Raw genomic sequence first — 24,480 nt, 5'->3', positions numbered from 1 at the left:
ATTCATAACCGCTGCCTCTTGCGGAAACTTCTCAGAAGCTACCTCCTGCCACTTGGGTTTACAACCCAAGACAGATCTTAGTCACATGCGTGAACCTGGCTCCAAGGGAGGCTGGGAGGAGTAGGCTTTGCTCCGTAGGGCGGGGCGCCCATCGGAAAATGCTGTCGTCATGAAAAATGGAATTCCTGAAAACCAGTATTCTCTCCAGGAATGAAAACGGATTCGTGCTGCCTTTAGCTGTGTATCAGTGGTCTGGTAGGATATGAGGAACCCTAACAAGAAAAATGGTGCTGAGCATGTTTTCACTCAGTGGAACAGGTCACAGACCTTCACTTTTATACCCGGGGATATATCTGAGCATTTGCTATAGAAATCGAAATTCATAATAGAAGCACACACATGCACCCAGGCACATGTGGAGTCATTCCGCAACTATTTACTGAGCTGCCGGATACTAAGCATCGCTAGAGATGCAGGGAAGCGCCAGCAAGCCCCGAAATGCCCTTTCTCTCTCATAACTACGTTCTAGTAGGCGGCGCAACAATGATGCGGTAAACAAATACACATATGATAGTTCAGCGGTGATGATCTTTAAGAAAAAATGAGACAGAATGGGACACTCTGGAGCTGTGGAGGGCGGCACTTCCGATGAGAGCGACCAGGGAAAGCAGCACGAATCACGTGACATTGAAGCAGAGGCCCGAGCGACTTGAGCTGGGAACTGTGTGGCTCTCTGGCAGAAGAACATTCCAGATGAGGGGACCCACGGTATGTTCAAAGAGCCAGGGTGGTGGGAGCGGAGGGAGCCAGGTGAGAGCTGTGCGGGATGGGGTCTGAGGGGCAGCGCGACGGCAGGTGGTGTTGACCCTCCCAGGCTATTGGGAGAACCTGGGGTCCGATGCTAAGTGTGACGGGAAGCTCCAGAAGGTTCTCAGCTGAGGATGGGATCTGGGTATGTTTGGAAGCATTGTTCTTGCCGCTCTGCAGGGGGGCGGGGTTTAGAAACAGGAAGACCAGGTGAGGCGGTGGCCGGCACCAGAGGAGCCGAGCAGCCGGGAACCGCGGGGTAGCTTGTGAAGAACGGTGGAGACGGTCTTGCTACTGGGCGGGATACGAGCGATAAGAGAAAGCCGAGTTCTGTGGGGGTTTTAATGTTGGTCTTGGTGTCGGGGTTCAGCCTGAGCAACTGGGAAAATGGCGTTGCCCTTTAACAGGAAGGGAGAATCTTAGGGGGAGAGCAGGTGGGGAGGGCGGTGAATCAAGGACTCAGGTCTGGACATCAGAGACCTGTGTGTGCATCCCAGACAGCCCAGTGCTAGACCTTCACAGAGGGAGGGAGTGCGTGAGTCCCAGGTCAATGGAGGAGCCACAATATGGGAAACCCAGCATGCGGGTAATATTTAAATCCATCAGATGGGATGGGCTCACCTAAGAAATGAGTATAGGAAGAGGAGACTGTGGGTCTTCTGGGGGAATGATGTGTCTGAAACTTCAAATCTTCAGCTCTTATTGTTGCTGTGGAGTGGAGGCTTTTTGCTCTGCCTAATACAGTTCCTTCTCCCTTTCGCCACCTCACAGGACCTTCAAGTGGCCAGAACGTCCCAAAGTTCCTAAGTCCTGTTATTAGAGAAAGGCTCCTGTGGTCTGTAATGACAATGAATGTTTAAATGCCTCTTCTCCTTCTCAGCTTCTGACTTTTTTTTTTTTCTTATCAAATTCCCTTTCATTTCAAAGTTCTATCACCTGTCACTTAAAAAAAGAGAGATAAAGGGGGTTTTATGGCTGCATGGTAACTTACAGTTAAGAGAAAAAAAACCTTCTTCCCTGAGTTCATATCATCCTCGCGGAACACCACATAACAGGTGTGAACAGAGCGTTGATGGGAGAATCTGCATCGTCCTTGGGGGAAAGAGGTGAGGGCAAGGAGGGAAGAGGGCCATGGAAGTCATCACATTGAACAGAATTCCAGGTAAAGGCACGATTATTTACCCACAGAAACAGTTTATAGTTAATACAGCTTTCAGATATTTGCAAGATAGTGCAGGTGTATTTCTGCTGGATTTTTCCTGCCTGCAAATGTGTTTTCTCACCCACATCTGGACCACCTGTAAGCAATAAATTGACTGCAGGAAAAAAAAAAAAAAAAAAACAACCAGAAAGGAGAAAGGACCTTGTCTCAAATCAGCCTTTTCCACATACTGTAACAAAACACTTGATTTAAGTGCCAAAGTCAAAAACTATCACTAAAAAGTGTAATTGTTCTCACCTCCTGACAGGGAAGAGTCAAGTTTGCTTTTCAGTGCTTTTCATAAATCAATTATGCTTGTGTGTTAAGAAGAAACAGCTTTGCAGCTAGCATGTTAATTAAAATTTACTCTTCTACACAAACATCTGGGTATGCTTAATGAGCCTGGACATGGTTTTGTTAGAGCAGTCAGGGTAAACGGTTATAATTAAGAGCTTTTGGCCAGCCATTACTTTGCCTCATGGTGTTTGTTGTTCCCTGGGAAGAGTGGTCCATCTGAACAAAATGCCAGTGAACTATAAACTTCAGAACTGGACAGCCATAGGTCTGAGGTGCTCTGGGTCTAAATCTCAGGCTGTGACATAATGTTCTCGATGCCAACTCATATCATCTGCAAATACAGATAAGTTTACTTCCTCCTTTCCAATGCGATGTCTTTTATTGCAATTCCTTGCCTAATTTCCCTGACTAGAAATTGCAGTGTGATGTCAACAGAAGTAGTCACAGCACACATATATTCTTGTTCATGATTTTAGGAGGACAGCGTTCAGTATTTCATCATTAAACGTAATGTGACCTGTAGGTTTTTCATGTATGCCTTTATTAGGATAAAGGAAATCCCCCCTTTTAATCTTAGTTTCTTAAGTGTTTTTATAATAAAAGGATGTCAGATTTTATCTAATGCTTCTTCAACAGCTGTTGAGATGATCATACGGGTTTCTTTTCCTTTATTGGTATAGTGTATTATACATTAGTTGGTTTTCAGATATTAAACCAGCCTTGCATTTCTCAGATAAATTCTACTTTGTCATATTATATAATCCTTTTTATATGTGACTAGATTTGGTTTCCTAATAGTTTGTCAGGGTCCTTGTGTCTATATTTATAAGACACATTGGTCTCAGTTTTGTTTTCTTATGAAATCTTTGTTTGATGTTGTTATGAGGGTGATGCTGGCCTTACAGAATCAGTTAGAAACTGTTCCATCCTTTTTATTTTCTGGAAGATGTTAAAAAGTAGTAAAAATTCTTCTTTACATGTTTTGTAGAATTCACTAGTGAAGCCATTTGGGTGTGAATTTTCGTTGCAAGTAATTTTTGGTTTGGGTTTTGTTTTAAATACTGATTTAACCTCTTTTATAGATCTATTCAGAGATTCTATTTCTTCCTGAGCCATGTCTGATAGTCATAACTTACTTTATTTAGCATTTAAATTCAATTTAGTTAACTACAGTGTATTATTAATTTCAGGGGTACAATTTAGTGATTCATCAGTTGCGTACAACACCCCGTGCTCATTCCATCAAGTGCCCTCCTTAATGTTCATCACCCAGTTATCCCTTCCTCCACCCACTTCTGCTCCAGCAATGCTATTTGTTTCTTATAGTTAAGAATTTCTTATAGTTTGCCTCCCTCTCCATTTTTCTTATTTTATTTTTTCTTTCCTTCTATGTTCATCTGTTTTGTTTCTTAAATTCCACATATGAGTGAAAACATATGGTATTTGTCTTTCTCTGACTTATTTCACTTAGCATAATATACTCTAGTTCATCCATGTCATTGAAAATGGCAAGATTTCATTCTTTTGACAGCTGAGTAATATTCCCCTGTGTGTGTATGTGTATATATATATATACGTATATATATACATATATACGTATATATATATACACATATATATACACATATATACCATATATATGTTTATATATACATATATATACATATATACACACACATATATATACACACACACACATATATATACACCATATCTTCTTTATTTATCCATCAGTCCATGGACATTTGGGCTCTTTCCATAACTCTTTTACACTGTTGGTGAAAATGCAAATGGGTGCAGCCATTCTGGAACACAATATGAAGGTTCATCAAAAAGCTAAATACAAAATGACCCTATGACCCAGCAATCGAACTACTAGGTATTTACCCAAAGGGCGCAAAAGTACTGATTCAAAGGGACACATGCACCCCAATGTTTATAAAAGCATTATCAGTAGCACAAAGGTTGCATTTTAAATTTTTTAAGATTTTATGTATTTATTTGAGAGAGAGAGAGAACACAAGGAGGGGGAAGGGGCAGAAGGAGAGGTGAGAAAAAGACTCCCACTGAGCAGGGAGCCTAAGTGGGGCTCAATCTTAGGACCCTGAGTTCATGACCTGAGCCAAAGGCAGGCGCTTAACCAACTGAGCTACCCAGACACCCCCAAGGGATGCATTTTAAGTACGAAAAGAAGTTGGGATAGAGTTAAAAGGATAGAAGACATGTACCATCTAAACAACGTGAGAAGGTTACTGTACATAGGGTAATAACAAAGTAGACATAAGGGAAACAAGTATCAACAAAGACATTAAATAATAATGAAAGAGGCAAATCATCAGGAATGAAATGTGCATAATGCCTAAAACAGAGCTATGAAATACATAAAAGGAAAAAATGTTAAAAAACAAAGTGTTTAATAAATCTACAATAACAATTAGATTTTTAGTATCCTTTTTGCTTGCTTATTGTATAAATAAGGATGTAGAAAATATGAACAAGATTATGTACTCCTTGAACCTGATATTTGTAGAACACTAACCCAGCTGTGAAATACATGTGGTATTAACTACACATGGAACACAGCCAAAATATATGCTAGGCCATAGAAGCATCTTGACATATTTGTAAAGATTGCAGTAAATTTGAAAAGATAAAAAAAAATCTTACAGTGTGATGTCTAACCACACCAAAATCAAAATAGAAATGAAGAAGAGCAGAATATCTAAAGTGTCCCCAAATATTTCAGCATTAATCTATACGCTTTTGAATAACCTATGAGTCAAATAAAAAGAATCACAAGAAAAATTAGAAAATATTTTTAATATCAAAATATAACCTACCCAAAAATATGGGGTATAGCTTGAAACAGTAGTTTAGAGAGAAATTTGTAGCTTTAAAATGCTTGTATTAGGAAAGAAAAAAGGGTTAAAATTTGTTGTTGAAGTTTTGACTTAAGAAACCAGAAAAAGATGAGCAAATCAAATAGAAGGGAATAAATACTAAAGAAGGAAGAAATCCATAAAATAGAAAATAACCAATACAGAAAATTAATAAAGCAAAAGTTGGTTCTTTGAAAAAGTTTAAAAATTCCTAAACCACTAGCAAGACTGATCAAGAAAGAGAGAGAATCACAGAATCACAGAGCACCCAAACTAATGACATAAGGAATAAAAGGGGATTCACTACAGATCCTACAGACATTAGTGGAATAAATAAGGAACATTACAAATTACTCAAGACCAAAAAGGTCTATAATTTGCCTAAAATGGCAAAATTCTTAACTCTACCAAAACTGACACATAATGGGATAGAAAATTTTAATGGGTATATATCCATTAAATTTATTAAATTTTGTCTTTGAAACCTTCTTTCAAAGAAAACTTCCCACCATGGTGATTTATTTGTGAATTCTACTGAACACTTTAAGAAAATATTGCCAAATTTCATAACTGTGAGTGGATTAAAATGTCCTATCATGGAAAGAGACTCAAGGATTGAGGCTAAAACCTAAGGCCAACTCTGTACTAGTACAGGAGATCTTGCTAAAATTAAAATACAAGAAAGGTAAAAAATAAGGATGAAAAACAGCTATTCTGGGGAACAACTTACAGGAAAAGGAAATCTGCAGGAATAAAAATTTCTGATGACATGGAATCAAGCAGAAGGCATTCAGCACAAGAAAAAGAAAGACTTGTACAATGCTAGAGTCACCAAGAGGACTTAACAATCGTAAACCTTCACACACTCCAGCATCTCTTTGAAATAAAGAGAAACCATTAGAATGTTCAGACATATTGACAAACCCACAATCCTAGCCCAAAATATTAATACATTCTAAAATTGACAGACCAAATTGAACCATTAAGTCAGCCCACTGGGAATCCGACTAACTCATCCGGCTCTGACAATAGACATATTTAGGGAACATGCTTTGTTTCCAGCAAAAAGAAATACATAACATTTTTAGAAATCTGTGAGATACAATAGAAGTAAATCATGTTCATCACACCCTAGGAGAAAAATAAATTGTTAAAGTAGAAATAATAGAGACCACAATCTCTGGTCAAATCTAATAAAATTAGAAGTAACAGGAACAGATCAAAAATAATCTTCTTGTGGAATCTATAAATTAGACTTCTGAATAACTCTTGTATTAAAAGTAAATGGAAGTTGAAATTATAGGCTTTTTAGAGAAGAACAACAATGAGTAACTACAAATCAAAAGCTGTAGGATTAGGCTAAAGCAGTAGTTATAGAAATATTTATGTCCTTAAGTGCATTTGTTAGAAAATATAAAATATTGGCAATAAATAACAATCAAGAAAAAACTTCAAAAGTCTGATCTAGAGAGAAAAAGAAAAAAGACATTAAGGTCAAGAAAACAATGCTTCAAAAATGGAGACTTTTAAAATTAAAAGAATATTATGTAGAATATTTTACATTTGAAAATCTAAATCTAAATTTTCCAGGAAAATTATCAAAATTGACTTAAGAAATAGAGCCAATAATCCATACAGAAATGTGAAATGTCTACTCCTAAAAACCAAATCTGGGTCAGGAATACAACCGAATGGGCATAAATCCTGACCACACCACTTAATAGAGGTATGACTTCAGGCAAGTTTTTCAACTTCTCTGGGCCTCAGTTTCTCCTTGGTAAAATGAGGTAATGATAGTAAATGTTATCCATGATTATTGTGAGGATTAAGTGAATTCTACATATACAGCCTTTAGAATAGTGCTTGGCACAGAGTAATCTATCTTCATATCACCACCATCTTCACCACCATCACCATCATAACCATCGTGGTCATTATCACCATCACCAACATTATCATCATCATCACCATCATCATCATCATCACCATCACCACCGTCGTCATCATCAAGATCACCACCATCACCGTCACACCATCAGTGTCATCACCATCACCACCATCATTGTCACTATCACCATCATTGTCGCCATCATCACCACCACCCTCACCATTATCATCAAGATCATCACCATCACCATGACCACCATCACTCTTATCAGATGGTTTTACAGTTGATATTTACCAAACCTTCTAGAAGAGACCACTTATGTGTTATTTAAACAGTTTCAGACCTAAGAAAAAAATGTAATGTTTCTAAACTCAACCTGATGAAGCCGATATTACCTTGATACCAGAAAGGACCAGGTAGCACAGAATCAGAGAAAGCCTATCAGAGCTGTCCTATAAAAATGGGTAAGAAAGCTGGCAAACACAAATTCAGCAGATGAGTTACCTTGTCCCTCTTCAGTCCTAAGAGTGCAGCAGGCCTCCCTTCCTCTGCGTTGTTGACTGTTTCACACTCCCCTCCCCCCACACTGACTGGCTAACCAAGAGGCTCTGAGATTATGTGTTGGGGAGATAGGAGACTGGTGGCTTCTGGCCGGAGATTGGTGGCTTCTGGCCAGAGACTGAGGACTAGAGTGCTGTCTGAAAGCAGGATATTCTAGGGAAGGGAAGTAAGGACATAAGGTGCGTACCTCCACTGCACTGTAAGCAGCTCAAAGCAGGTATGACACCTTATTTGTCTATCATTATAGCCTAGCATGGGACGAGGTATACTTGGTGTATATACACCTGTCTAGCAGAGACTTAGCATTACTCATGAAATGTGAACAAATACCATTATCTGGCTAGGTACTTGAAAGCACTGGAATTCACTCTAGCAGATAACTCAGTGCCCAGCGCACCACTGAGTCAGGCTCAGTTTTGGGTTTGAAGCCAAGCTTTTGTTGACCTTGAGTGATGTGTAAATCATCGCATAATAGAGGAGGTATTTGAGGGTGTGAGCACAGTGGAACCTTCCCATCATGATGGCCACAGGCACTGGTATCTGTTTTGTTTCCCTTGCTGTGGACTCACAGCCGTGCACGCATGGTGCTGAGTTCCATCTGAACCTTCCATGCATCAATACTCTGTGTTGCTGCTCTGTTCTCTGTGCCAATTCTTCTGTCTCCTCAGTGTCTCTGGCCAGCCTCATGGGTAGAAGGTTCTACTGCAGTCTGAGACACCACCTGACCTCTCCTTGAATGTCTCACTTGAATTTCATCTTTTTTTTTTTAAACATAAATGGAGTATATATTTTTTTTCTTTTGACTTCAACACTCAGGATGGCAGCTTTTATTCCTTTTTTAAAAAATTTTTTTCAGTGTTCCAGAATTCATTGTTTATGCACCACACCCAGTGCTCCATGCAGTACCTGCCCTCCATAATACCCACCACCAGCCTCACTCAACCTCCTACCCCCTGTCCCTCCAAAACCCTCAGATTGTTTTTCAGAGTCCGTAGTCTCTCATGGTTTGTCTCCCCCTCCAATTTCCCCCAACTCCCTTTTCCTCTCCATCTCCCCATGTCCTCCATGTTATTTCTTATGCTCCACAAATAAGCGAAACCATATGATAATTGATTCTCTCTGCCTGGTTTATTTCACATAGCATAATCTCTTCCAGTCCTGTTCATGTTGATACAAAAGTTGGGTATTCTTCCTTTCTGATGGAGGCATAATACTCCATAGCATATATGGACCACATCTTCCTTATCCATTCGTCTGTTGAAGGGCATCGTGGCTCTTTCCACAGTTTGGTGACTGTGGCCATTGCTGCTGTGAACATTGGGGTACGGATGGTCCTTCTTTTCACTACATCTGTATCTTTGGGGTAAATACCTGGTAGTGCAATTGCAGGGTCATAGGGAAGCTCTAGTTTTAATTTCTTAAGGAATCTCCACACTGTTCTCCAAAGTGGCTGCACCAACTTGCATTCCCACCAACAGTGTAAGAGGGTTCCCCTTTCTCCACATCCTCTCCAACACACGTTATTTACTGTCTTGTTAATTTTGGTCATTCTAACTGTTGTAAGGTGGTATCTCAATGTGGTTTTGATTTGAATCTCCCTGATGGCTAGTGATGATGAACATGTTTGCATGTGTCCGTTAGCCATTTGTATGTTTTCATTGGAGAAGTGTCTGTTCATGTCTTCTGCCCATTTTTTGACATGATTATCTGTTTTGTGTGTGTTGAGTTTACGGAGTTCTTTATAGATCCTGGATATCGGCCCTTTGTACTGTCATTTGCGAATATCTTCTCCCATTCTGTTGGTTGCCTCTTTGTTTTGTTGACAGCTTCCTTTGCTGTGCAGAAGCTTTTGATCCTGATGAAGTCCCAAAAGTTTATTTTCGCTTTTGTTTCCTTTGCCTTTGGAGACATATCTTGAAAGAAGTTGCCAATGTCAAAGAGGTTACTGCCTATGTTCTCCTCTAGGATTCTGATGGATTCCTGTCTCATGTTGAGGTCTTTTATCCATTTCGAGTTTATCTTTGTGTATGGTATAAGAGAATGGTTGAGTTTCCTTCTTCTACACATAGCTGTCCAATTTTCCCAGCACCATTTATTGAAGAGACTGTCTTTTTTCCACTGTACATTTTTTCCTGCTTTGTCGAAGATTATTTGACCATAGAGTTGAGGGTCCATATCTGGGCTGTCTACTCTGTTCCACTGGTCTGTGTCTGTTTTTATGCCAATACCATGCTGTCTTGGTGATCACAGCTTTGTAGTAAAGCTTGAAATCAGGCAACGTGATGCCGCCAGTTTTGTTTTTCTTTTTCAACATTTCCTTAACAATTCGGGGTCTCTTCTGATTCCATGCAAATTTTAGGATTGTTTGCTCCAGCTCTTTGAAAAATGCCAGTGGAATTTTGATCGGAATGGCATTGAAAGTATAGATTGCTCTAGGCAGTATAAACATTTTATCAATGTTTATTCTTCTGATCCATGAGCATAGAATGCTCTTCCATATTTTTGGGTCTTTTTCAATCTCTTTCATGAGTGTTCTGTAGTTCCTCGAGTACAGATCCTTTACCTCTTTGGTTAGGTTTATTCCCAGGTATCTTATGGAGAATCAACAACAAATTAAGCCAACTCCACACACAAGAAGGGAAATAATCAAAATCAGAGCAGAGGTCAATGAGATAGAAAATAGAGATACAGTAGAATGCATCAACGGAACTAGAAGCTGGTTTTTTGAAAGAATCAGTAAGATTGATAAACCATTGTCCAAACTAATCCAAAAGAAAAGAGAGGAGACCCAAATTAATAAAATTATGAAGGAAAAGGGAGAGTTCATGACTAACACCAAGGAAATAGAAACAATCATCAGAAATGATTATCAACAGTTATATACCAATAAGTTAAACAACCTAGATGAAATGGATGCATTCCTGGAAAACTATAAACTTCCAAAACTGAATCAGGAAGAAATTGACAACCTGAATAGACCAATATCGGGTAACGAGATTGAAGCAGTGATCAACAATCTCCCAAAAAACAAGAGCCCAGGACCTGACAGATTCCCTGGGAATTCTACCAAACTTTCAAAGAAGAAATAATACCTGTTCTCCTGAAGCTGTTTCAAAAAATTGAAGCAGAAGGAAAACTTTCAGACTCTTTTTATGAAGCCAGCATTACCCTGATCCCCAAACCAGGCAAAGACCACACCAAAAAGGAAAATTTCAGACCAATATCTCTGGTGAATATGGATGCTAAGATTCTCAACAAGATCCTAGCTAATAGGATCCAACAGTACATTAAAAAGATTATCCACCATGACCAGGTGGGATTTATCCCTGGGTTGCAAGTGTGGTTCACCATTTGCAAATCAATCAGTGTGATAGAACAAATCAATAAGAGAAGAGAGAAGAGCCACATGGTCCTCTCAGTTGATGTAGAAATCCAGCATCTGTTCCTGATTAAAATGCTTCAAAGTATAGGGATAGAGGGAACATTCCTCAACTTCATAAAATCTATCTATGAAAAATCCACAGGGAATATCATCCTCATTGGGAAGAAGCTGACAGCCTTCCCTCTGAGATCAGGAACACGACAAGGATGCCCACTCTCACCACTCTTGTTCAACATAGTATTAGAAGTCCTAGCAACAGCAATCAGACAACGAAGAGAAATAAAAGGTATCCAAATTGGCAATGAAGAAGTCAAACTCTCTCTTCACAGATGACATGATACTTTATATGGAAAACCCAAAAGACTCCACCCCCAAACTACTAGAACTCATACAGCAATTCAGTAATGTGGTAGGATGAAAAATTAATGTACAGAAGTCAGTTGTTTTCTTATACACTAACAATGAAAATACAGAAAGGGAAATTAAAGAATCAATTCCATTTACTATAGCACCAAGAACCATAAGATGAAATTTCATCTTTGATTATTCATTGTGGTCCAGCTCTTTTAATACCCCTGAATACTATCTTTGGAGTAAATGAGGATTTAAGAGGCTTTGAACTTTTTAATGATTTAAAAGGTGTTTCTTGGTGGGTGGGTGGCTTAGTTGGTTTGGCCTCTGACTCTTGATTTTGGTTCAGGTTATGATCTCAGGGATGTGAGACTGAGCCCTGCATTGGTCTCAGCGCTCAGTGGGGAGTCTGCTTGAGATTCTCTCTCTCACTCTCTGTCTCTCAGAAATGAATGAATAAATCTCTAAAAACCTAAAAATAAAAAATAAAGGATGTCTCAGAGAGGCATGCACTTCTTTTAATGCTTTTTATCTACCCACAACCTGTCGGTGGCAGAATTGTAACTTGGTGTTTCACGTGCTCATAGGAAGAAGCTTGCGTGTTCATCAGCTTGGGCAAGAATGTGAAGGCCATGGTCCCTGAAGTCTTTGGGGAACCTCAGGAAACATTTAGCTGCGTGATTGCTGAAGGAAGTTGAACCTGGCTGGATTGTCTTGGGGAGGGCAAGGACACAGTGTTTCCTGAGTGAGCAGGAGTAAGGATGGGCCAGGAGGTCCTTCAGGGCATCAGATGAGGCTGCCCCTCCCGGGGAAGAGGCCAGGCCCAGGCATCAAAGCGCCGTTGCGTAAGAGAGTCCAAAAAAGATGGTTTTTTGCTTTCACAAGGACCTGGTGCTTCTAGGGCAATTTTGATGAATCAGCAAGGTGACAGACACAATTGGGGCACACTCTTCTCTGGATGTGTTTTTGGTTTTAGCTCGTTTCATTTCTCAAAAGGTGAGTGAGGAATGAAGTCCTCATTACCTTAAGTCCTAATGAAGCCCAGGGTGTTCCTGGTGGCTTTCCAGAATAATGGAAACTACCCCCACACTAACCTGTTTCTTTTTGCTTCCCTGGTAGAACGTCGGTTCTGGGGATCTCCTTCGGAGCTGCGTTCCTCGTGCTCGCCTTCATCCTCTTCATCTGCTTTGCTGGACAGCTTTTGGTAGGTGCTTCAAATACGGAACTTCTCTGAACACTGTGCTCGTTGAATGAAAACTGATTTCTTGCTTGAAACAGGGGAGCTTGGCGATTTACTATTTCAGGAGCTCACAGATCCCAGTAAATGGCCTGCATGCTTCATGTCAGTGGCCCAGAATATCAACTCAGACAGCTTGGGCACCACCGAGACACTAAAAACTTGAGGATTCTTTGAAGTGTTGGCTGTCACACTGTAAAACTATATTCCTGTTTATTTATTTCTGTCACCACTTTGTGTCCTCTCTGACTTTTCAGAGTATTATAGCAGTAAACACTAGTATGATAGGAGGATTTTTCTGTATGGGGGAATTAAAATTTAAACCAAATATGTGTTTTGTATCCATTTTCAAGATATAAAATTTTGAAACATACGAAAATGTAAATATAAAAATGTAAAAATAGGTTTTGTTAGTGTTTTCATTTAAACCAATCATTGCAAGCTGTTATGGTTCAAGGGCTCGTTCAGGATGTGAGAGTGGAAAGTCTAAGTGTATTCTTGAGGCCAAAGCAAGTGGCTCCATGAGAGCATCATAAGGAAGCCAACAGTAATCTTTTAGCCAAAATGTGTTAAGATTTCAGAATATGCCTCTCAACAATGGACACTGCATACAGTCTCTGCCCCGTACCTTTGCAAACTGATTGGGGGGTGGGGGGTGGGGGGTGTTTGCTACATCATAGTGTAGATGTTTCAAATCAGATTGGAAACTCCTTCCGAAGTGGCACCTGGTTTCCGATTTCTGAGAAATGCGCATGTGGCATCTCAAGTTTCTTTAAATCCCCTGAAAACTATAGATTGTAGATATTGCCCTAGAATCTTTGTCAAGTTTCTAAAATGCTTAACTACAAAGAAGTCTGGTTTTCCAGGTTCACATGTTCCTTACGTGGAAAAGCACATAGGCTTTTCTCAGAAGGTGAGTGAGGAATGACGTCCTCATTACCTTAAGTCCTAATGAAGCCCAGGTTCATTAGTGTTCATGTTCCTGGTGGCTTTCCAGAATAATGGAAACTACCCCCGCACTCACCTGTTCCTTTTTGTTTTCCCCCTCATTGGCTCCCCTCTCTGTTTCCTGGTCCCCAGAAGGCTTCCGTAGCCCATCTGTCAGGTTTCGGAACAAGAACTATCCTTCACGGTCCCACTGGAAATCCAAGCCTCGTTCTGCTTACAGCAGCTTCTGTCCTTTTGCCTAAATGGCCCCCTCTCTCATTTGCTGTTCCAAGGAATCCAGTCTTCAGGGTGGGGGGAACATAGTGTGTTTTTAAGGTTTCAAGCTGACTTTGTTCTTTCCACTAAATTGCTATCTAAAAGAAACAGAGAAGGGGGGAGAGATGGGGGGGAGGCGGGCGATGCAGGGCTGGAAAAAGGATCTCCAGGGCAACTTTGTTGCTTTGAGAGAATGCTTCTGTTCTTACGTAATGTCTCTCCTCTCAGCCTGGGTGTAATCCAGCCAATCTCCCACGGCTCCTTGTCTCTCCTGGGCCCACCCTATTTTGCTTCGGGGCCATCAGGATCCCACACCCACAGTGCCTGGTTCCTCCTCCTCCCAGGGGCTTCCTAAGACACTGATACCCACACACCAGATGTTAGGGAGTCTGTAACTCTGTGTTACCTTCTGGGAAAATTTCAGTGCTGGGAGTGAACAGGTGCCTGCCTCTTCCTTGAAAGAAGGCTAGGTTTGGCGGAAGTGGTCTGGAAGCCTAGGCTTGAGGACCTGTCTTTCTGACCTTGAATTAGCAGGATTAGTGAATGAGTCTCTCCCCACTCCCACCACTGACCGGCTGTAATCCTTGGTCAAGAGGAAATCCTGGTAAAATTCAAGGGATTCTTCTCATTCTCGTAAGAGGTTCTTTGTACTGTTTAAAGGATTCTGTAAGGACTTTTTTTTATAACTGTCAACATCAAAGAAATTAAGGCACAACCAATGTCAAAAGGCTTTCAGTGTGCTTTCTAGCCCGTCTTCCAAATTCAATCAAAAGTGCTGTGCGTCACAGATAGTCTTAGTGATCACGGAGAACTATCGTAACATCCTAACTGCTCATCCCCTGGCCTCCTGGAAACCTGCCAAATGTAGGAAGTGCTCCTATGATTTCATTTATTTTTGGATTAAATGCTGAGTTTCTGAAAGTGTATTTAATATCCCAGAAATATTAATACCCTTCATATCCTTCCATTAACATATGTTAGCTTAAATGCCAGAGGCAACATTGATGCTAATATTCAAGTAAAATCCTTGGATAAAGGAGGTCGAGAGAAGGTAAGCCTGGTGGAGAATTTTCCTCCAAGAGCTTTACCTTTGTTCCGCTGGGGACCTGCCTGCCATTGACTTATCATTATTGCACAGCTGGGTGTGATTTAAAAAGAGAGAGAGAGAGACCCACATTAAAATGGGCAAAAAATAAGAGTGATCATGAAGTGCAGGTTTTGCTAGAAAAATCAGACAGATAGTTGTTCAATGTGAGAAAAAAGTCAGGAAATGTATTTGTTACCACATTTCGTGCGATGAGAAGCCTGGAGCGCGCCTTTATGCCTTTATCTGCCTCCCCCGCTCCACTCCCCCGCCCTCCCCTGCCCTCCCCTGCCCTCCCCTGCCCTAGTGGCTCCTGGAAGCTCCCCCTGCCCATGTTGCTCACTTCAGCCTGTGGGTGGGCCCTGCAACCGCCTGCCTTCTAGAAACTTTCTCAGAAACCCACCAGCCCCTGCAATGGGCCCTCCCTCCAGCGCTGTGGGGCTTAGGATCTGTGCCGCATAATTCAGCACGTGATTATGTAACAATGTAATTGACTCCCCCTCTTTTTTTTTTTTTTTTTTGGTTCAGTGTAACTGTTGTTTCCCCTTACACAGAGTGTGTTTTCTGAGACAAGAATTGTTCCCTGCACTGGCTTTCTGTCCCCCAGTGAAGCCAGCAGAATGCTGCCCACAGAAGTGTTTCATAAGCATGCACTGAGGAAACACTGCCGGACTCGTGTCATCTCATGAGGTCCCCTCCACCGAGTCCATTCATCCGCTCCGCACACCCCTTCCCCTGCCTCCCCACCACCACCTCTGCCCCCCCAACACCACCCCTGTATCCCCAATACCACCCCATATCCCCAATACCACCCCTGCCTCCCCAACACCACCCCGCCTCCCCAACACCACCCTGCTCCCCAACACCACCCCTGTATCCCCACCACCCCATATCCCCAATACCACCCCTGCCTCCCCAACACCACCCCTACTCCCCAACACCACTCCTGCCTCCCCAACACCACCTCTGCTCCCCAACACCACCCCTGCCTCCCCAACACCACCCCTACTCCCTAACACCAGGCCCGCCTTCCCAACGCCACCCCTGTTTCCCCAATACCACCCCATATCCCCAATACCACCCCTGCCCCCCAACACCACCCTGCCTCCCCAACACCACCCCTGCCTCCCCAACACCACCCCTACTCCCCAACACCAGGCCCGCCTCCCCAACGCCACCCCTGTATCCCCACCACCCCATATCCCCAACACCACCCTGCCTCCCCAACACCACCCCTGTATCCCCAATACCACCCCATATCCCCAATACCACCCCTGCCCCCCAACACCACCCCGCCTCCCCAACACCACCCCTGCCTCCCCAACACCACCCCTACTCCCCAACACCACCCCTACTTCCCAACACCACCCCTGCCTCCCCAACACCACCCCTGCCTCCTCACCACCCCATATCCCCAATACCACCCCTGAGGCGGTTAGGTGACCCCGGTGGCACAGAACTCCTCTTCAGATGCCATGGCGTCGGCCCAGGTCCTGCGGGCGGACGGATGCACATAGCGCTGGTGAGCGGGTGACCCTCGTCGCACCACAGTGACACACCATCTCACACATGCTACTATTCCTTGACTCCAATCTGCTTCGACTTGTCTCCTCGGTTGGAACTAATCTCCTAGCCTTGGCCAGCCAACTCGGCAGAGCCCCCCGTTGTCACCACCCACGTCGCTCGTGCCTGCTGATGGTGCTTCCCTTTTGTATTCTCACCTGTGATCTTTTCAAGAGCAAGTGCGTTCGCGAGGTCGCTGCGGCCCCGTTTTGTTCATTGTAGTACTTCAGGCGCTTGAGATACAAGATAAATATTCCACCTCGGGACACTTGAGGGAATGTTGGGATGCACCTAGGGGCAGCCTGCAGGCGCTGCTGTGCGGAACACGTCTGGCCTCATCCTCCCCTCGGGTTGACTTCTTCTGAGCACATGGCTCTGAGTTCAGCCCCAGTCGCCAATCCCTGCTGCCAAGGCTGCCCGGACTCCTGGCCTGTCCCCATCCTCCCTTGTCAGGTGTCTGCAGGCACCGTGGCATCAGCACCTCCCTGAGGTTAGCATTTCAGAATGGCAGAACTTGAGAGCGGACAGCAAACCCAGAGATGGCCTCGTCCAGCCCCACATTTTGTGGACGAGAGGTGTCTAGCTCTGGAGGCGCTGCCCGCTCGAGCAGTTTCCACTTGCAGTCATGTAAGGGGAATGTTTTGGAAGGTGTCGGACTGTGTGTGGAGAGAGTCACCAGCAGGTGAGCGCCCAGCACTAGGATGTCCACGTTCATGGTCATGGGCGTGCGTGGCACGGAGGACGCCTAGCAGTGATGGCCAAGCCATCCACTGGTCAAAATCACGTTGGAAAGTCAAGACTACCTCATGGAGAATCTCATTCGTATTTCCCTCTGGTCTAGTTTCCTGACACACATTATTCAGCTGTTGGCCCAGTTTATTTTAAAACTGGATTCTGGGGAAAGTACAGCTTCATCTTAAAAGACTTTTGGTAAGATGGGGGAAATTTTTAATTTATGAGTGAATTTAGACACTAAATTATTCCAGTAGAAAGTCCCTTTCATAATAATCCTTTGCAAAATGTTTTCACATATAGGAGAATCCTACAAATAAGAAAATCAATTATTTTACTTGATAATCAAAACAATTCAGTTTACCAAAGTAGAAACTAAAACGTAAAGTAAGAGATTCACATTGACATTGTCAGTAAAGTCAGCAATGAAAGTAGTATTACTTGTCATCACACTACTGGGAATAATAAGTACATGATTACAGCCAGATTGAACACTAAATGACCGGAGTAGACATACATCTCAGCAACAAATACAAGAGAGTGACTCTAACCAAAAATACCACCAAGAAAACCACCCCCCAAAGCGTCTTTTAGAACAAGGATGCCAGACACAGTGCATGAAAATGCTGACACACGTCAGAAGAGATTTTTCTCTCAATGTGGTCGTCTTGGGCTTTGTGTCGCAGAGATTCTGTGCCCGCCCACCGACCCTGTTCCCGGCAGAGATTAAAGCACAAACATCAAGTCTGTCCTGTGGAAGGAAAGTAGGTCACACACTGGCTGATAGAAAAGCTTTCTACCCCACAGCAGTGTTTTTCCCTTGAAGTCTATTTTCTCCAGTGCCAATATAATTCTGCCAGCTTTCTTTTGTACTTTCCCACTGTCCTTTCTTTCCTTCTTTTTATTCAGCTTTTCCTTGTCAGTATGTGGGCTTTAAGTGTGTCTCTGGTAAACAACATCTAGTTGCATGTTATTTCCTCTGATCTAGCAGTCTCTCTCTTTTACCTGACAAGTATAACACATTTACGTGTATTATAATTACTAGTAGACTTACTTCACTTTTTCTTTAATTCATCATGTATCTTCTTTGCTGTTACTTTTTTTTCTTCCTCTCCTGTATTGTCTTAGATCCATGCAATTTATCTGTTCTCCCTTATTCCCTCTAGTTACTTGGAAGTTTTATATCCTACTATTTTCTTTTTACTCATTAACTTCAAATGTGTAATGTACCCACGACCAATGGAGCTCAATAATATCTCCATCTTGTTGATGAAGAATACCATCCTCTAAATCTTATCATTCTGTCTTCCATTTCATTCTCGAATATGGAAGATGGAATAAGATAATCAGATTCTTGAAATCAGAAACTCTGGAGTTATTATGAAGAAGGGAAGGTGAGAGCTGAATCAGTAAGCTGTAAAAGAGCCCAGAAAGATGAAGAGTATTGGATAAATTTTTCTTTTCTTTTCTTTTTTTTTAAGATTTTTTTTTATTTATTTATTTGACAGACAGATCACAAGTAGGCAGGGAGGCAGGCAGAGAGAGAGAGGAGGAAGCAGGCTCCCCGCCGAGCAGAGAGCCTGATGTGGGGCTCGATCCCAGGACCCTGAGATCATGACCTGAGCTGAAGGCAGAGGCTTTAACCCACTGAGCCACCCAGGCGCCCCTGGATAAATTTTTCTAAATTTAAACTGTTCTTGTTATTCTTTGTTGCCATCATTCTTACTGTATGTCAATATCTCACCTTCCTTCCTTCCTCCAGGGCCGTCTCCATATTCCCAAAGGATAATCCTTTCAGTGAGACCCTATGCATAATGTACTCAGCTTTTGTATTTAAATAATGGTCTTTTTTTTTTCATTGAATAATTGTTTGTGATAATTTTTCTAATATTGTGAAAACATGAGTCCATATTTTCCAAGGAGAGATCTATACGCTAATTGCTGTTTCTTGGCTGGCAATATGCCTTCTCTCTGGTGGTTTTGTAGATTTTCTCTTTGTCAGTTATGGGCCATAGATCCTTGTGCTGAGGTACAAGTTTGCTTTCATTTTCCTGTCTGGGAGTCAGGATGTCACATCAGTCACGGAGCTCATGCTTTTCTCCAGGTCCACAAAGCAGCTGGTCTGTAGCTCCTTGTATTTTGTTTCTTTCCTGGTCCTTCTGTTCTCTTTTTCTCAAACTTTCATTACAAGTGTCTGGAATCTTCATTGTACCTTCTGTGCGTCAAGATTCCTTTCATGTTTTTCATCCCTGTCTTTCTGTTCTGTGGGCTATTTCCTCAGAGCTATCCTACCCTTCCCAGCACAGCTACTGAGTTTTTCAATATCTACATTTTCATCTCTTGAGAGTCTTTGTGGATCTTCTTAAAAATGCATCTGTTTTTTTTCTCTTAAGGGCTCATTCATTATGTGTTCTAATCTATCCTTGATTACTTTAATGTAATTTTGCAGGCTGTTGCAGATGGATGATACGTGAAGGTCCCGTGGTGCTAATTCTACTTCCTGTTGTGTCTGTTGATTCTTCCTCTTATGGCCCATAGTCCTCTGTAGTTCCTAATTTCTTTTTTATTTTGAGGTCATGTTTGGTGGGACTTACTCTCCAACAATAAGCAGGAACTTGAAGGGCTTTCTCTGGTCTTTGACCCAGCGAATAACCCTTCAACTTGAGGTTCCTATTATGAAGCATTTAATATGATTTCAAACTCATCACCATATTTAGAGTTAGAATTTATGTAAGTTTATTGGAACTTCCTGAACTAGTGGAAGACTAGTTTACATAGAGGGAGCAGTCTTCTGAGGCCTCTGGGATTTGTTTGTTTGTTCTTTTTGTTTTTGTTGAAGTATAATTAACATGGAGTATTATATTAGTTTTAGGTGTACTATATAATGATTCAACAGTTCTGTACATTACTCAGTGCTCATATGATCCAGTAATTCCACTATTGAGTATTTACCCAAAGTAAATGAAAACACTAATTTGAAAAAATATATGCACCCCTCAAGCTTCTCCTTTTATTCAGGGTTCTTGGTCTCAGCTGTTGACCCTTTGCAAGCCCAAGACAACATCTTCTTTCCTGTGGGCATCAGAAGCCCACCCCTTAGGTGTTACAGCTTGTGTCCAGTTCTAGAACACTCCTAGGCCAACCCCACAGTCTCAGTCCCTCTAGCAGTGAACTCCTTCTTTGTTTCTGACTGCTAGAAATTTCTCTTTGAAGAATAAGTGGCCGATACACATGAAGATAAGATTGTTGAGCGAAAGATAAGATAACATACTGAGCATACCTCTGTTGAGTCCCTACTCATTGCTGAACGCTGTGCCGCTTTGGGAATACAAACAGGGTGTGATATGGTCACCATCCTCAGCCAGCTCTCCGGGTTCCCAGAGACAAGTGCATCATCGAAGATAGCACAATGTGGACAGACTGTGAGTGCCACACAGTGGATGGATGGCTGAAGAATGGGGTTCACTCAGGGCTTATGAAAGAAACATGTTGATTTGTAAAATATGACTGACTGAAATCAAGAAGCCTTTCTGTAGGAAAAGCAAGTACTATTAAAGAATCGAAGTACACATGGCAGACTCTGTGGCACTAAATGTTACAAGTAATTATGCTATAGCTGCTTGCTGCCATTCAAAAAGACAGTTCTTGAGGAATTAAAATGCCAAAGTAGGTTTTCCTGCAGGCAAATACATAAAAAATGCATGCTTATATGAAAAAGTCACCATTTTTTCAGGCAAGATTTTAAGATGAGTTTTGTTTTTCTAATAATAAAAATGTGTTACTTCCTGTTATCTTTATAGCTTTTTGAAATGTTTTTCATTGTATTAAACTTAATAGCAACATCTATTTCTTTTCAGGCAACTGATTTTATTTTTTAAAAGGACGCTGGGGCCCCTGGTGGCTCAGTCAGTTGTTAAGTGTCCGACTCTTGATTTCCGATCAAGTCATGATCTTAGGGTTGTGAGATGAAGCCCCACATGGGGCTTCACACTGTGTGTGGAACCTGCTTGAGATTCTCTCTCTCCCCCCCTGTTCTCCTGCCCCCGACCCACATGCATGTGCACACGTGTGCTCTCTGTCTAAAAATAAAAATAAGAAATAAGAAAAGTAAAAGGATCCTAATGAAATTGCCAATGCAATCCATGCTATAATGATTATGTTAAATTAGAAGGAATTTTAGAATGAGGGATTACCCATTGTTTCCAGTGCAAGAGGTTCAAAGTGGGTCAGGGAGTATGGGGCAGGGGGTAGGAAGGAAGAAGGGGGAGGAAATTTTTTTTTTCCTGTTGTTTTTCCTTTAATCCAAAGATAGTATATGAACATTTTATTTTTCTGAGGAGAATCTTCTGCCTGTACTGAATGAAGAGCCCTGACTTCCATCCACACCCTTGTTAGCCAGCTGCCCTGGTCCCTGTCCCCAGCACCGAACCCAGTGTACCGTTTCCATATAAGTTTATGTTCTTTCTCCTTTTCCATCTGCCACTGCACTTAGTCCCAGTTCCACATCTGTCAGTGGATGCACTGGGCATTAACAGCCAAGCGCGTTTCTAGAAGGCCCGCGGTCAGCTCACTGTGATTGGGAGGCCACGTGCATACGGCGAGACCCCCTGGTGGCCAAGAAAGGCAGGACACAGATTTGACTGGAGTGAGGCCAGTCGCTAAACCAAAGATCACATGGAGGAACGAACCCGGGCTCTCGTTTTCGTCCAAGAAGCACCTTCTGTATAAATGCCCAAGTATTCTGGAAGATGGTATTGTTATGATGTTTCATTGGGATGATGCAAATTTTGATAAACTTATTTTTCCAGCAGAGATTTTACTCGAATGCTTAACCCAAAGTGGAATAAACTGAGCTAAATTATCACATCAGGATCCAAGCAGAGCTTTTTACTCAGAGCTGCAGTAGAATCAGTGGTCTCCTCTTCCTTCCGACGTCTCCTCTCTCCTCTGCTTCTGCAAACATCTTCACCTCCTCCTCCTCTCTCTGCATTGTGGTTCATGGCCCGTGTCCCTGTCACCGGCTGTCTCCTTGTCCTGGTGGCCCACGGTGCTGACAGTCTCACGTTTGGGGCAGTTCTCTTCTTGGCCTCTAGTTGGCAACAGGAATGAAGCGAGAAGGCAGGCTGCCCGGAGGAAACACTGTAGTGAAAAGGAGGGAAGATGAGGGGGTTTGTTCATATTGCTAGAAAGCGAGGAGACTTTTTAGTCCCTAAAATGTCTCTGAGAAGTATTATGTTTTCTTCATAAATGTAACAAGAGCTAAGGCTTTTAAGTCCCACCCTGGTGCCTGATGTGGCTCATTTAATCTCTTACAAGACCAAGGAGCCGAGTATTATTGCCCCATTTTAGAGATGAGGAAGCTGAGATCATGGAGGATAGTTAACCTGCAGAATGTCACTCAGCCATGGGGATTTGATCCTGGACCCCTGGGCTGGTTCTTACTGTCCTAACCACCTGTCATCCTTTGTTGTTGGAGCTCACGTAAGGGCACGGGGGTGGCTCAGTCGGTTAAGCGTCACGACTCTTGATTTCGCCTTGAGTCGTGATCTCAGGGGGCTGGGATCAAGTCCCTCATTGGACTCCATGCTCAGCAGGGAGTCTGCTTGAACTTCTCTCTCTCTCTCTCTCCCTTTGCCTCTCCCCCTCCCCCGCCTCAAGCTAATTCTAAATAAATAAATAAATAAATAAGATTGCTGAAAAAAGAATCTCATTTAATCGCTGTATCAGCATGTGACATACTGTGATGCTTTCGTTTTTAAGACTAAAGCAGACATATTTTTGAAGATCAAGCAGAAAGATGTGAAAGAGGGAGAGAAATAAAGGGGCTGCTTGTTTACTGGGGAGGATTTGCTGCTTGGGGTTTATGGATGTTACACCTGTTTTACCACCATATTAACTTAGTACAAGTCAGAAAGGTACGGGATGTTGGCCTTCCCTTAAAATTTTTGAAATCATACCTTCTTTCTGGTGTTTTCAGGACATGTAGCCATCCGGCCACAGCACCTTTCGCACGAAGGTGAAAATGTAGCTCCCTAGAGAAGTCTTATGTACCTGCTCACCCTGTCAGGGGACCTCTGTGACTGTGCACAGTAGCGCCTGGCACAGGTCGCGTGTCACCCACCCCTCAGGACTCTCCCCACCTCTGTTCCCCTACCACGTGGACGAAGGTCCGGATCATGGTGGCCCCTCCCTGGAAAGGCGGCCCTCGGGATGAAGTGACCTCACGCCCTGAAATCCCACAGAGCAGAGTCTGGTCCACAGAAAATGCTGAGGGAACATTGCCATCCTGTAAATACCTCAGTCCCTTCTCGTATCTAAAGAGCTTCTCTAGCGCCCATGGTCACTGCCACATTATTCGCAAGAGCCACAAACCAGAGGCCACACAGTGTCCATCCACAGATGAATGGATAAATAAAATGTGGTTATGTAGAACAGAATATTATTCAACCTTATGAAGAAGGAAATCTCGTCACATGTGACAGCCTGGATGAGCCTCGAGATGAGGCTGAGGGAAATAAGCCAGTCACAAAACACCCATACCGCACGATTCCGTGTTTATTAGACACCCAGGGTAGTCAGACTCTTAGAGACAGAAGTACGACAGTGGTGGCCCGAGGCAAGAGGAAGGGGGGAGGGAAGGTCTTTAATGGTCTAGACTTTGAGTTGTGCGAGGTGAAAAGTCGCAGACCTATGCTACACAACAATGTGAATATAGTTAACACTACCGGACTGTGCGCTTACAAATGAAGATGGCGGGGCGCCTGGGTAGCTCAGTCGGTTAAGCATCTGCCATCGGCTCAGGTCATGATCCCGGCATCCTGGGATTGAGCCCCGCATCGGGCTCCCTGCTCGGTGGGGAGTCTGCTTCTCCTTCTCCCTCTGTTCTTCCCCCTGCTTGTGCTCTCTCTCCCTCTCTCTCTCTCAAATGAATAAATAAAAAATCCTTTTAAAAAAATGAAGAGGGAGAGTGTTCTGCTATGTGTTTTTTAACACAATTAAAAATTTGGAGAAGAGCCTCTCCGAGTGGAACACAGCACCCACTGGGTGGGGTGAGGTAAAGCCATCAGCAGGACGCACGCCCGAGAGCAGCGGGTGTTGTCTTGGAGGTACGGACTTCAGTCTGCTTTGGGGTCCCGTGTGTTCTGACGATGAGCTTCCTGCCGGTCTGTTTTCCGCATGGATCCACTCAGTGATGATAACGGCTTTATCATCGCTGTGATCTGAGACCCAACACATCCCCCTGCACGGTTTAATTAACTGACACATTTTTCCTTAATTCAATTATTCCTTATTAT

General features: G+C 42.8%; 1 protein-coding gene across 2 annotated transcripts in view; it reads left to right on the top strand.

Annotated features, from left to right (window-relative positions):
• ADCY2 (adenylate cyclase 2) overlaps positions 1 to 24,480 on the top strand; it is a gene marked incomplete at its 5' end in the record, with an annotated part of 400,073 nt that overhangs the window by 306,832 nt on the left and 68,761 nt on the right. For both annotated transcript variants that reach the window (XM_080803421.1, XM_080803420.1), the window contains one exon: positions 12,486 to 12,570. In XM_080803421.1, coding sequence (XP_080659547.1) covers positions 12,486 to 12,570 — 85 coding nt within the window. The remainder of the gene's footprint in view (positions 1 to 12,485; positions 12,571 to 24,480) is intronic.

The sequence above is a fragment of the Martes martes genome (genome assembly GCF_963455335.1).
Source record: "Martes martes genome assembly, chromosome: 5".
Lineage (NCBI taxonomy): Eukaryota > Metazoa > Chordata > Mammalia > Carnivora > Mustelidae > Martes > Martes martes.
This window is presented reverse-complemented; position numbering and strand designations above follow the sequence as displayed.